Source organism: Sinohyriopsis cumingii, chromosome 12 (genome assembly GCF_028554795.1).
Source record: "Sinohyriopsis cumingii isolate HCF-2022 chromosome 12, ASM2855479v2, whole genome shotgun sequence".
Lineage (NCBI taxonomy): Eukaryota > Metazoa > Mollusca > Bivalvia > Unionida > Unionidae > Sinohyriopsis > Sinohyriopsis cumingii.
Window position 1 is genome coordinate 90,696,686 of NC_142972.1, and position 13,910 is coordinate 90,710,595.

At 33.8% G+C, this 13,910-nt stretch overlaps 1 protein-coding gene across 3 annotated transcripts in view; it reads right to left on the reverse strand.

Moving 5' to 3' along the window:
• Positions 1-736: 736 nt before the first annotated feature.
• Positions 737-13,910, reverse strand: part of LOC149786963 (dihydrolipoyllysine-residue acetyltransferase component of pyruvate dehydrogenase complex, mitochondrial-like) — a 28,385-nt gene continuing 15,211 nt past the window's right edge. For 2 of the 3 annotated variants that reach the window (XM_089977513.1, XM_089977512.1), the window contains exons 4-7: positions 7,582-7,662; positions 6,317-6,391; positions 4,521-4,585; positions 737-3,407 (exon numbers count right to left, since the gene is read on the reverse strand). In XM_089977513.1, the coding sequence (XP_089833639.1) occupies positions 3,302-3,407; positions 4,521-4,585; positions 6,317-6,361 (216 nt within the window). In that variant the 5' untranslated portion in view covers positions 6,362-6,391; positions 7,582-7,662 and the 3' untranslated portion in view covers positions 737-3,301. The remainder of the gene's footprint in view (positions 3,408-4,520; positions 4,586-6,316; positions 6,392-7,581; positions 7,663-13,910) is intronic. The other variant, XM_089977515.1, reaches the window with a different exon arrangement.

The following is a 13,910-nucleotide window of genomic DNA, read 5'->3' on the forward strand; positions in this document are numbered from 1 at the left end:
TAAATCTTGGACATTTTGACATATATTCCAGAGGTATATAATATTAAATCCTAGGCATTTTGACATATATCCAAGAGGTATGTAATATTAAATCCTGGGCATTTTGGCATATATCCAAGAGGTATGTAATATTAAATCCTGGGCATTTTGGCATATATCCAAGAGGTATGTAATATTAAATCCTGGGCATTTTAGCATGTATTCCAGAAGTATGTAATATTAAATCCTGGGCATTTTGGCATGTATTCCAAAGTATGTAATATTAAATCCTGGGCATTTTGGCATATATCCAAGAGGTATGTAATATTAAATCCTGGGCATTTTGGCATATATCCAAGAGGTATGTAATATTAAATCCTGGGCATTTTGGCATATATCCAAGAGGTATGTAATATTAAATCCTGGGCATTTTGGCATGTATTCCAGAAGTATGTAATATTAAATCCTGGGCATTTTGACATGTATTCCAAAGTATGTAATATTAAATCCTGGGCATTTTGGCATGTATTCCAAAGTATGTAATATTAAATCCTGGGCATTTTGCCATGTATTCCAGAAGTATGTAATATTAAATCCTGGGCTTTTGACATGTATCATAGGATAGGTAAAAAGAAGAAAATGTAATTTACAGCCAAAAAATGTCCTAAAATGATTAAAAATATGGTATAAATAAATAAGAACTGCATACATGGTTTTTAAATGAATATGACATCCAGGAAAAATAACAAAGAAGAAATAGGAGTCATGGACGGTTTATTTTGATAAATCTATAAAAATGGCATGACCTTCTAATTGAGATTCAGTAAACAATGAACATCTTTAGCATTCAAGCCTCCATTAAACTTTTATAATAACCCAGTACACATTTTATTCCCTGTACCATGCACACAAATATCAACAATTTCGAAGTAACAATCAATGATTTGAGTCCAAAATAAAATTTTCATATTTTCTTATTATTATTGATACAAACCATGACATTATTTTCCAGTCGGATTTTGACTTTGGATCAACCAATTATTCGATGATGTTGTGAGCATTCAGTTTGTACATTAACACTAGCAAATGTTATGAATACATAAAAGACAACTGTTTATATGGAATACAATCCAAGACTAAAATATATAACATTTATAAATGTACACCATGGCATTATAGTATACTGTATTTTCTATGTAGTTACATGTTTCTGAATAACACATTTTAAGATTAGTAGCTACCATATACACTCACTTGTAAGTCACGTCCAACTGCAAACAAAATAGACATTGATCTGCAATGACATCATGTGCCTGCAGATCTGGGTTTATGTTGTTTGCTGTACTGATTACTCTTAACTGCATACACCCAGTTCTGGCACATTATGTGACAGCAGATCAGGGTCTATAATGTTTTCAGTTGGACTGGACTTGTACTGAGTATGTACTATACATTACGTTCCTTTGCAATAAGCGATCAGATTGACCAACTGCACCCTGACATATCAAACAACCAAAGCTACTTCTATAAACCACACTTAACAAAATGTTAATTTCTCCAAATCATTGTGGAATATTATATGCAACAAAAATAGCATGTATGTATGTATGTATGTATGTATGTATGTATGTACGTATGCATGTACGTACATATGTATGTATGTATGTATGGCACATCAGCACAATCCTGACTATATGGTGCAGGCTAAATTCAAGTCTTCCAGAAGACTTCTAAAACATATAGGCAAAAGAGCATAAATATTATTGCAAATAGACTCAAACATTTTTGTCTTAATTTGAGATTATGGTTAGTTTATTTTCTGCATGTCGTTTCAAAGTTAACTGCTATGCAAGCCTGATGGAATTAACCATATCTGTGTACATTGTGATTATGGGTCTGTTTATTTACATGAGTTTATCTATGCCAACCCATAGCACTATTCCAACAAAAGTAAAATACATCCCACTTACAAAACATTCGCAATGCCAATTTTCGTATTTACAGAAAGCTTCTTTTCACAACAAGGATTATGTTCATGCCAATCCAGTAATACTACTATAAACTCAAATATCAACTTTGAGAAAATTCTTCCCCGATAGTCAAAATTAGCTTCAAAAATCAAATCCATTACTAACAGAATGTGTCTCAATTGCAGCATTCATCAAAGAATGGAAAAAGCTGCTAACATCAATCTACAACAATAATTTTCTTGTTAATTGCAACTACTTATGATCTGTCTTTCATTACCTTTTAACTTTGCAACTGATGACCAGTAAAACAGAACAAAAAGAATCTTATATGTGGACTTGTGTATTATTTTTACCTGTATACTAATTGTTATGATCTTTTAAAGACATCCAACTCTTTCTCAGAAGTAGCTGAAATTATTTTTTATGTCCTATAGGTTATGTAGCCATGGTGGTTCAGTGGTTAGTGTGCCTGACTCACAACTGATAGGGTGCAGGTTCAAATCCCTCCGATGGACCAGACCTGGTCAGCTACCCTGGTGTGTCCTTGAGCAAGGCACTTTATTCCCATTGCCTTGGCACTAAATAACCTACTTTTATTTCTGTGCCATAAAGCTCCCAACCAAAATAAAACCAAACCTATTGGTCACACACAGAATAATACTGGTGTAAAAAACAAAAATTAAAACAGCTGTATTATCTCTTTTCTTGTTTGTTTTTATATCTAACACCTTATTGCTAATCACTGCATGAATTGCTTTGCAGAGAGAATCTCACCTACCCCTTTATTTTGGCTACTGATTATATAAAGGGTTCTTTTATCATTAAGACAGGTGTAATTTCATTACAAAACTATTAAGTGCATTCTACAAAGAAAAGTTAGAGACAGAATCCAACATCATACATTTGAAGAAAAAACCTATATTAAAGGTCAAATATGGATTGCAACAATTTGTTAATTTTGTGATATTTTATATAAGCATCAGATATTTTGATATCTGGTTTGGCATGGAAAGATTGAAAATATAAAGGTTAAACAAAAGCCTAGTTGTGATTAAAACTGATATCACTATAATACTGGGACGAGACAAAACAATGATCCTTTTTGCAATAGTTTGTTTGCCAAGATAATCTTCCATTACAAAACAATGTACATCCATACAATTTTCCAAGGCATAACTGACAGAGATTACACCAGGCTAAACTGTCTGGCGTTTGCTGTAGAACACAATGACTTTGGATTAAACTGTGCTTTAAGATGTTTTATTTTTAATAACATATCTGATATTTACAAATATTTATCTCTTGGTTCCTAAAGGACACATTCCATCAAAAACTCGACTGGTGTAACCACATTACAATAAACTTTTTAATTCTGCTAGCCACTTTGCTCCGGCCACCCCATCCACCACTCTGTGATCACAACTGAGGGTGACAGACATCATTGTAGCTTGTCTGTATCTGAAAAATGAAAACAAATATGGAAACTGAATATGAATTTCTTTTATCAGTTTAAGTAGTTTTCACTACAACCGTCTATTTGTTATTTCTTACTTAGCATCGATATATGTCAGAAACTTTTTCTTTTAAAACTGTCCACATGCACTAATGTTATAACATAATAGCACAATTATGGTAAAAGCTTAACTGATGGTGTTCACAAGATACAATGTAATTCTGTGTATAAATCTCATTATTTTCCTTATCATACACTGTTGCACCTTTCTCACACTGGAGTTCAAAAGGGTGCAAGTAAACATCAGTAACTTGTCATACAAGGTATGCAGATATAACATGTCTGTATCATTTGCTACTTGTACTCTGTGTCATGTCTTTCAGGCATACCCACTAAATAATCAAAACACTTGATTTTAACATGTGGTTAATTCTGAAAGCTTCTCACTGATCAAGACCATTTTGTTCTTTGAAAGAACAGAAAGCAAGACAATTGTTAAGAATGAAAGAATGTCTAACGTTTTCATGCTGAATACTTGTCATTGAAGGTAAGTATGTCAGGAGTCTGACAGAAATCCAAGTACTGCGTCAACTGGGAAAAAATGAATTCAGATTAATGATGACAACCACGGGAACTTTGCCTCAACATCTGCTACCAGTAATGGGAACACTTCTTTAACCAATCATGCTTAAAGAATACACAAACTAAATAAGCACAATGCTTACATTCACAATAAAAAGGTTGTCCAAATATAAAAAAATATGTTTTATTTCGTTAGCAATTGCATGGCAATGTAAAATAAAACACTGATGATTGGGTATACAATATTATTCCAATTCCAATGTATCAATACTGTACAAGTTCCTACACCACAGGCTTCTTAATGCAAGAGTAGAAAGGAATGAAATAATAAACTCATCACCATGATCAGAATTCCAGGCCACAAGCTTTGGTTGCATGTGTCAACCTTCTAGGCAAATCGGCTGTGGACACTCATTGGAACACATAATGTACACATGGATAAACAAAGCCAATCTTACAAACCATCTGCAATGCGACATATAGCAAGGAAAATGGATTGTCACTCCCATAAAACTAAATGTATCCAGTAATCTTACCCCTTATCACTTGATTCATCCACCACTAGCTGCTTCTCCGCTGATCCCACAGCAAGAATACAGGCCTGAAATTATACTCATGAGAATATAATCTGGAATCTTACTGATGAAAAGATTTTATCCGTTCAAGTATTCTCTCTCTCTCTCTCTCTCTCTCTCTCTCTTTGGCTCATGTTCTCAAAGCTGAAAATCAAATAAAATGTTGTTCAATAAATACATATTATAGGTTGTTGTTTAATGGATACATATCCTGAGCTGTTTTTAAAACATACACATTCTGGGCTGTTGTTTAATAGATGCATATTCTGGGCTGCCATTTTATGCACACTTTCTTGGCTGTCATAATGGAATAATTTCAACCATCATGTTCAAAATCAAACTAAAATGCAACTTTGCTTCATAATTTGTACTCAGAATATTTCACTGCCATAATCTTTTGATCCCTGGGTCAACTGAGCCTAAGTTCTTCATCTTCATGGAGCAATATACGACAAGCAAAGAAGGTAAAGTTTAAAGGGTAACTTATTCCAATTAGTTTACTTTTTATAAAAACTTTCTAATCTACATCATGCATAAAAAAATGCAAGCAACTAAAGTTCAGAATGATTTTCTTTTAAAGTAATCAACAAGGCAGAATAAGAAAAATCAAAGGTTGTCAAGTTTCAACATATATTACAATGAACCTCACAACTCGTACTCATTGTGTATTAGTACTTGAAAAGATGGACTGGTTCCATCAACTGTTCCCTGCTCTTTTCAATTTGCTCTGCAGGGACATTATCAAAAGAACTAGAAAATCACTGTAAGCAGAGGATATGCATTAAGGGGCCATAACTCTTATAGAGAATTATGTGGAAAGCTGAAAATCCAGCTCATGTAAGGTGTCATCAATGTAGTATGTATCGAAACTTCGGCTTAAATACAACATTCCTTAGCAAATTTTGAAAGATATGAAAGTTATTTAGGGGTCATAACTCTTCCAATGTGGAACACTTGAAATTTAAATCACTAGGGTTTATCAAAATAAAGCTGTATGCCAATTATTTTGTTGAAATCCAGCTAAGCTTAGGAAAGATGGCTGGAGATCATGCTCACTCAAGGTTTCATCAATCTGAAGCTACATGCCAAATCTGGTTAAAATCAACAGTGAGATTATCCGACCGAAAACAAACACGTCAGCAGGATGAGCAACCAGGGGTCAATAATTCTTATAAAGAATAACATTTATCAAACAGAAGCTGACAAAATGAACGGCACATCGTGAGCTATCAGACAATCCATGCATCAAATTGCATTAAAACTTTGAATGGTTTCTAAGTTATGAAAGAATATGGAGAAGCATTTCTGCAATTGTTCTTTCACAAAGATTTAATGAAGTACCTTCTATTGGTAAAAGTGATCATTTAATCATTTTACCAGACCTTCTGTTGGTAACGGTGATTATTTAATCATTTTACCAGACCTTCTATTGGTAAAAGTGATCATTTAATCATTTTACCAGACCTTCTGTTGGTAAAAGTGATCATATAATCATTTTACCAGACCTTCTGATGGTAACAGTGATTATTTAATCATTTTACCAGACCTTCTGTTGGTAACAGTGATTATTTAATCATTTTACCTGACCCATATATGGTAAAGCTTTCATGCAGTGATGTGAAAGTATGATTGAATGAGGGGGTGTTCTTTATACAAAGGTCTCACTATATCTATTCCACCAATTACTAAAACTATGCAAACGGTGTATAATATAAACCCTACTACTACCAATATACCATTTGGGCACATTCACATACCTTTGGTGGGTTGATAACAGCTGAGAATGATTTGATTCCATACATTCCTAGGTTAGATATTGTAAATGTGCCCCCCTGAAAAGAAAAGACGGATCAATGTATTAAAATAACATTGCAATAACAAAAGAACACTATGAAATGTAATATAACAGATTTTTGCTGAATGTAACTTTCAACAACTACATGATGATTCACACATTACTTGAGATAAGACTGGTAAATGGTCCTTTGGAATTTCAAGCATGAGAGAACCCAGTGGTTGATCAGAACTGACTAAAATGACAACTTATATTTTGCTGCAATTCAGTATTCATCAATAAACCATGAATATTTTATACTTCATACTGGTACGAGGCCAAACAAAACTACCTGGATCAATTTAGAAAACAAAGTATTCATGTACACACTTATTCTGTACATTCATGTATTCATGTACACCAATGACTACCACAACCTTATTCTGTACATTAATGAATTCATGTACAACACTCTAATTACCCCAACCTTATTCTGTACATTAATGCATTCATGTGCACCACTGACTACCACAATCATATTCGTACACTAGTTCTTCTTGTTCAGAACCTACAAATACATATGCAGAATTGCCAGCTAGTAAAACAAAATCAATAAAGATACCGAATTGAGAGATGCATTTTGACAGGAACCTCAAGCTGGTCACAGACTACTCACCATGCTTAAATCAACAAATTAAATAAAATATATCAGCAACAAGCCAAGTAATCTATTTTAAAGGATGCTGATAAATTTAAGTGAACTTGGATAAAGTCATTTTAATGATCTTATATTTCTTGCATGGACAACCAATATTTCTGATCAGACTGCATGACCTTTATAATCCATGTTGCTGGGATGCTATCACATAAATATGTTAAAAACCTTCAAGCAGACATTTAGATGCTGCTCAAAGATTTTTCTATTTTAGTTGTGGTGGCAATATTGTATGCCTAGGTGTGCTAAAAATGAACACACAAAATCAGAATTTGTATATATGTATCTATGCTATCTTTCAAATGTAACATCTTACATACATTAAAAAGTTTGGACAAGATGCTGATGATAAATGTGTATATTCTTATAACCACAATGACATGCATGACAACATATTGATATGGATAAACCAATGAAAAGCAACTATCAAATAATATGTTTACACTCTAATATGGACTGCTGAAAATGGTAATGTTAAAAGAGATCTGTATCCCATCTTTTGTAATTACATCTACTCTTTGCAGACATACTACCTAAAATTCATGTGGAAGACGATTTTCTTCTCTTGCCTTTTCAGCTAGTGTCATAACATCATAATTGGTTGATAAAAGGCCCTGAAATGTAAGCTAATTATGGTTTAAATGCTTGCTATTTCCAAGTAGGTATGTCAGCTAGTGTCACAACATCATAATTTATCAATGAAAGGCCCTGGACTTTAAAAGAATTATGGTGTAACTGTGAGCTGTATTGATGACATTTACCTTCACAAATTCAGCCTTTCAATACAGCAAAAGAACTGATCTCCATATTCTTATCACTATCAATCACTATGAAATTTAAAAGAATTAATGGTGTAACTGCTTGCTATTTTCAAGTAAGTCTGTCTCTGAGTGCTAGTAGCAGGACTCTTTAAATGTCTATGAATTTTGCTATATTCCTTGTAACAGTACATAATGTCTATGATCAAAGTCTTATTGTTTTGTTTGTACCAATACATAACGTCTGTGTATCTAGCAATATTCATTGTAACAATACATAACGTCTGTGGATCTAGCAATATTCATTGTAACAATACATAATGTCAATGACCAAAGTCTTATTGTTTTGTTTGTACCAATACATACCATCTGTGTATCTAGCAATATTCATTATAACAATACATAATGTATGTGGATCTAACAATATTCCTTGTAACAATACATAATGTCAAATGTTGTTTCTTATGCATTATTAGAAATCAGATCAGCTCCATTTTCATCCAGCTCCAACAACATATAAGAAGTCTTCCGGTGAAAATCCTATGATATTATAACTTTTCTGTTCGGGAGGAGCAGCTAATACATGATTTTCAATATGGCTGCCATGTTAGCCCTGCTGGACGTCATATCTACACCTTTTCCAGCTGTGAGCAACCATACATGATAAAACGTCTTTTAACAAAATCACATGTTGATATTATCATTGATTCAGAAGAGTAGCAATATCAAGCTTTTCAGGATGGACACTACTGTGGCCATATTAGACATCAGACTGACACCATTTTCATTTAGGACTAACAAGACGATGGAATGAATGTGTGTGTAAAGTTTCATGGCAATTCTACAAGTAGTTTAAGAGAAGTAATGATAAGAAACTAGTGCTAGCGGACGGATGAATGAAACATGACAGATAAAAGATCATCCCATAAGCTTTACATGTTTAAGCACAGTTGAGATAAAAACCTACAAGTGCTGAATGTTGACACAGTCATATTGTTGACCAAAAGAGTTGCAAAACAGTAAGGAGTGTCAATATCTTAGTGTTAATCAATTTTGTTGTCAATGAAGAATATGTTTTAAAAAAAGGAAATTCATGATTACTCAAAGAAATGAATAATTACTCAAAGAAATGGATAACTGCTCAAAGAAATGCATAACTGCTCAAAGAAATGGATAATTACTCAAAGAAATGCATGATTACTTAAAGAAATGGATAATTACTCAAAGAAATGGATAACTGCTCAAAAATATATAACTGCACAGAGAAATGGAGGATTACTTGAAGAAATGCATAATTACTAAACAAAAGGCATGATTGAAGCAATATAGATGCTTTATTCATAAACCAAGAAAGAGTTCTAATTGCAGCCATGAAAGCTTTACTGGCAGCACAATGTGACAGTTCCAAATTATGTGATACTATAAAAAAATATATCCATATTGAGAATTTATTATGGGAGGAATATTTTACAAATGTATTTCCTTGAAGAAAAAGACTTATAAGTTACAAGATTATGTTAATGTTCTAATGATGACCGTACAAAATAATTCTTTATATTTCTGTATTTCATTAAAGTTCATAAAAAAGGTTCTGAATCTGTACTAATAGATAATGAGTAGACACATGTGTTGCTTTGGTAATGATACATGCAAACTCAGTGGTAACTTGTACTCTTTTCCTCTGCTGTGTATAATTCATCTTTGCTGCTACCTTCATTAAAATGCCTTCTCTGAGTCAGAATACATTAACACAAGAATAACATCTTTCAAGACAGTCTTCCCATGCAGTGGTTTTTAATCCAGGCCTGACCTTTTAAGGCAATCTTCCCATGCTGTGGTCTTTAATCCAGGCCTGATCTTTCAAGACAGTCTTCCCATACAGTGGTCTTTATCCTGGTCTGATCTTTCAAGACAGACTCCCATGCAGTGGTCTTTAATCCAGTCGTGATCTTTCAAGACTGTCTTCCCATGCAGTGGTCTTTAATCCAGGCCTGACCTTTTAAGGCAGTATTCCCATGCTGTGGTCTTTAATCCAGGCCTGATCTTTCAAGGCAGTCTTCCCATACAGTGGTCTTTAATCCAAGCCTGATCTTTCAAGGCAGTGTTCCCATGCAGTGGTCTTTAATCCAAGCCTGATCTTTCAAGGCAATCTTCCCATACAGTGGTCTTTAATCCAGGCCTGACCTTTCAAGACAGTCTTCCCATGCAGTTGTCATCAAAGTTAGATTCTAATGACTTCATTTTCAGGGAACTCCTTATGACACAAGAAATTAAGTCACAGTGACACAGATTAACTGCCACAAGTTCATCTCAAGATGCAACCAAACTGCAAGTTTGGTTTCATTGAGAGATACAAGGGCCCACAAAAACTGGTTTTATTTAGTGGTCTGAAATATAGGCTTATCACAAAGCTGAGAGATGAATATACACTAAAACAGATGCACAATTTATATCTTATATATACACTGCAAGTTTGGTTTCAATAAGTATATTGATACATGGGGTCATCAATCACCCACATGAAAACTTGTTTTTAAGTGTATTGAAATATAGGCTTATCAGACTGACAAAGCAGACCGACGAATGTACACAAAAACAGATGAACAATGTAAATTCTATATACACCTCCATTTATTGAAGTGGCCACAAAACTTAAAATACCCAACCAGGACAGTACTCTTTTACTATAATGTATGTCATGGCTGGAGTATGGTCACTTCTCAAGTATGATAATATGGTAACTTATCAAGTATAAGACTATGGTCACTTATCAGTTATCAGGCTGGTCACTTTCAGATAAGAGATTATGGTCACTTATCAGTTATCAGACTGGTTACTTTCAGACAAGAGATTATGGTCATTTATCAGGTATAAAACTATGGTCACTTATCAGTTATCAGACTAGTCACTTTCAGATAAGAGATTATGGTCATTTATCAGGTATGAGACTATGGTCACTTATCAGCTGTCAGACTGGGCACTTTCAGATAAGAGATTATGGTCATTTATCAGGTATGAGACTATGACAATTCATACATAACCTTTGATAGGACAGGTATGTGGTCCTTTGAGATTTAAAATGAATATCCCATATGTGGATAGAGTTGGAAATTTATCAGGATTGACAAAATGACAACTTCTCTTTTGCTGCAATTCCTTATTCAACAATAAAACTTAAGTACCTTAAACTTCATAATTCATGGATCGATTAAGAAAACATTCATGCATTTATGTATAGCATTATGACTACCTCAATCATATTCCTTACATTAATGTATTCATGTGCACTACTTGGACTACCACCATATTATTCTGTACATTAATGTATTCATGTACACTACTTGGACTACCACAACCTAATTCTGTACATTAATGTATTCATGTGCACTACTTGGACTACCACCATATTATTCTGTACATTAAGATATTCATGTGCACTACATGGACTACCACCATATTATCCTGTGCATTAATGTATTCATGTGCACTACTTGGACTACCACCATATTATTCTGTACATTAATGTATTCATGTGCACTAATTGGACTACCACCATATTATTCTGTACATTAAGGTATTCATGTGCACTACATGGACTACCACCATATTATCCTGTACATTAATGTATTCATGTGCACTACTTGGACTACCACCATATTATTCTGTACATTAATGTATTCATGTGCACTACTTGGACTACCACAATATTATTCTGTACATTAATGTATTCATGTGCACTACTTGGACTACCACAAACTTATTCTGTACATTAATGTATTCATGTGCACTACTTGGACTACCACCATATTATTCTGTACATTAATGTATTCACGTGCACTACATGGACTACCACCATATTATTCTGTACATTAAGGTATTCATGTGCACTACTTGGACTACCACAATCTTATTCTGTACATTAATGCATTCATGTGCACTACCTGGACTATCACCATATTATTCTGTACATTAATGAATTCATGTGCACTACTTGGACTACCACAACCTAATTCTGTACATTAATGTATTCATGTGCACTACTTGGACTACCACCATATTATTATGTACATTAATGTATTCACGTGCACTACATGGACTACCACAATATTATTCTGTACATTAATGTATTCATGTGCACTACTTGGACTACCACCATATTATTCTGTACATCAATGTGTTCATGTACATTACTTGGACTACCACAATCTTATTCTGCACATTAATGTATTCATGTGCACTACTTGGACTACCACCATATTATTCTGTACATTAATGTGTTCATGTGCATTACTTGGACTACCACAATTTTATTCTGTACATTAATGTATTCATGTGCACTACTTGGACTACCATCATATTATTCTGTACATTAATGTGTTCATGTGCGTTACTTGGACTACCACAATTTTATTCTGCACATTAATGTATTCATGTGCACTACTTGGACTACCACCATATTATTCTGTACATTAATGTATTCACGTGCACTACATGGACTACCACAATCTTATTCTGTGCATTAATGTATTCATGTGCACTACTTGGACTACCACCATATTATTCTGTACATTAATGAATTCATGTGCACTACATGGACTACTACCATATTATTCTGTACATTAATGTATTCATGTGTACTACTTGGACTACCACAATCTTATTTTGCACATTAATGTATTCATGTGCACTACTTGGACTACCACAATCTTATTCTGTACATTAATGTATTCATGTGCACTACTTGGACTACCACACACTTATTCTGTACATTAATGTGTTCATGTGCATTACTTGGACTACCACAATCTTATTCTGTACATTAATGTATTCATGTGCACTACTTGAACTACCACCATATTATTCTGTACATTAATGTGTTCATGTGCGTTACTTGGACTACCACAATTTTATTCTGTACATTAATGTATTCATGTGCACTACTTGGACTACCACCATATTATTCTGTACATTAATGTATTCACATGCACTACATGGACTACCACAATCTTATTCTGTACATTAATGTATTCATGTGCACTACTTGGACTACCACCAGATTATTCTGTACATTAATGTATTCATGTGCACTACTTGAACTACCACCATATTATTCTGTACATTAATGTGTTCATGTGCACTACTTGGACTACCACCATATTATTCTGTACATTAATGTATTCACATGCACTACATGGACTACCACAATCTTATTCTGTACATTAATGTATTCATGTGCACTACTTGGACTACCACCATATTATTCTGTACATTAATGTATTCATGTGCACTACTTGGACTACCACCAGATTATTCTGTACATTAATATATTCATGTACACTACTTGGACTACCACAACCTAATTCTGTACATTAATGTAGTCATGTACACTACTTTGACTACCACAACCTATTTCTGTACATTAATGTATTCATGTGCACTACTTGGACTACCACAATCTTATTCTGTACATTAATGTATTCATGTGCACTACTTGGACTACCACCAGATTATTCTGTACATTAATATATTCATGTACACTACTTGGACTACCACAACCTAATTCTGTACATTAATGTATTCATGTACACTACTTTGACTACCACAACCTATTTCTGTACATTAATGTATTCATGTTCACTACTTGGACTACCACAACTGAATTCTGTATATTAATGCATTCATTTATACCACTTTGTCTGCCATAATCTTAATCTTTACATCACAGCCTATTCTGCACAGAAGTTCTTTTTGTTCAGGACCTACAATTCATATACAGAATTTCCTGCAAGTACAAAATATCAACAAACATTAAATGAGAGATGCATTTGAACAAGAACCCCAAGCAGGTCATAGATTGCTCACCAGGCTTAAATCAGCTAATGAGGCAGAATGTATAAGCAGGTAATCTGTATTACAGGATGCTGTCTAATTTGATTAAATTTTGTTGGGTTTTCTTGGGGGGGGGGCTTTTGATATAAAGTCATTTTAACGATTTTATATTTCTTGCATGAACTGCCATATTTTAGATAGAGAGGCATCATTTGCATAAACTTGAAAACCCAGGTTGCTGAGATCCTATCAATGTATTTTTAGTTGTCATGGGA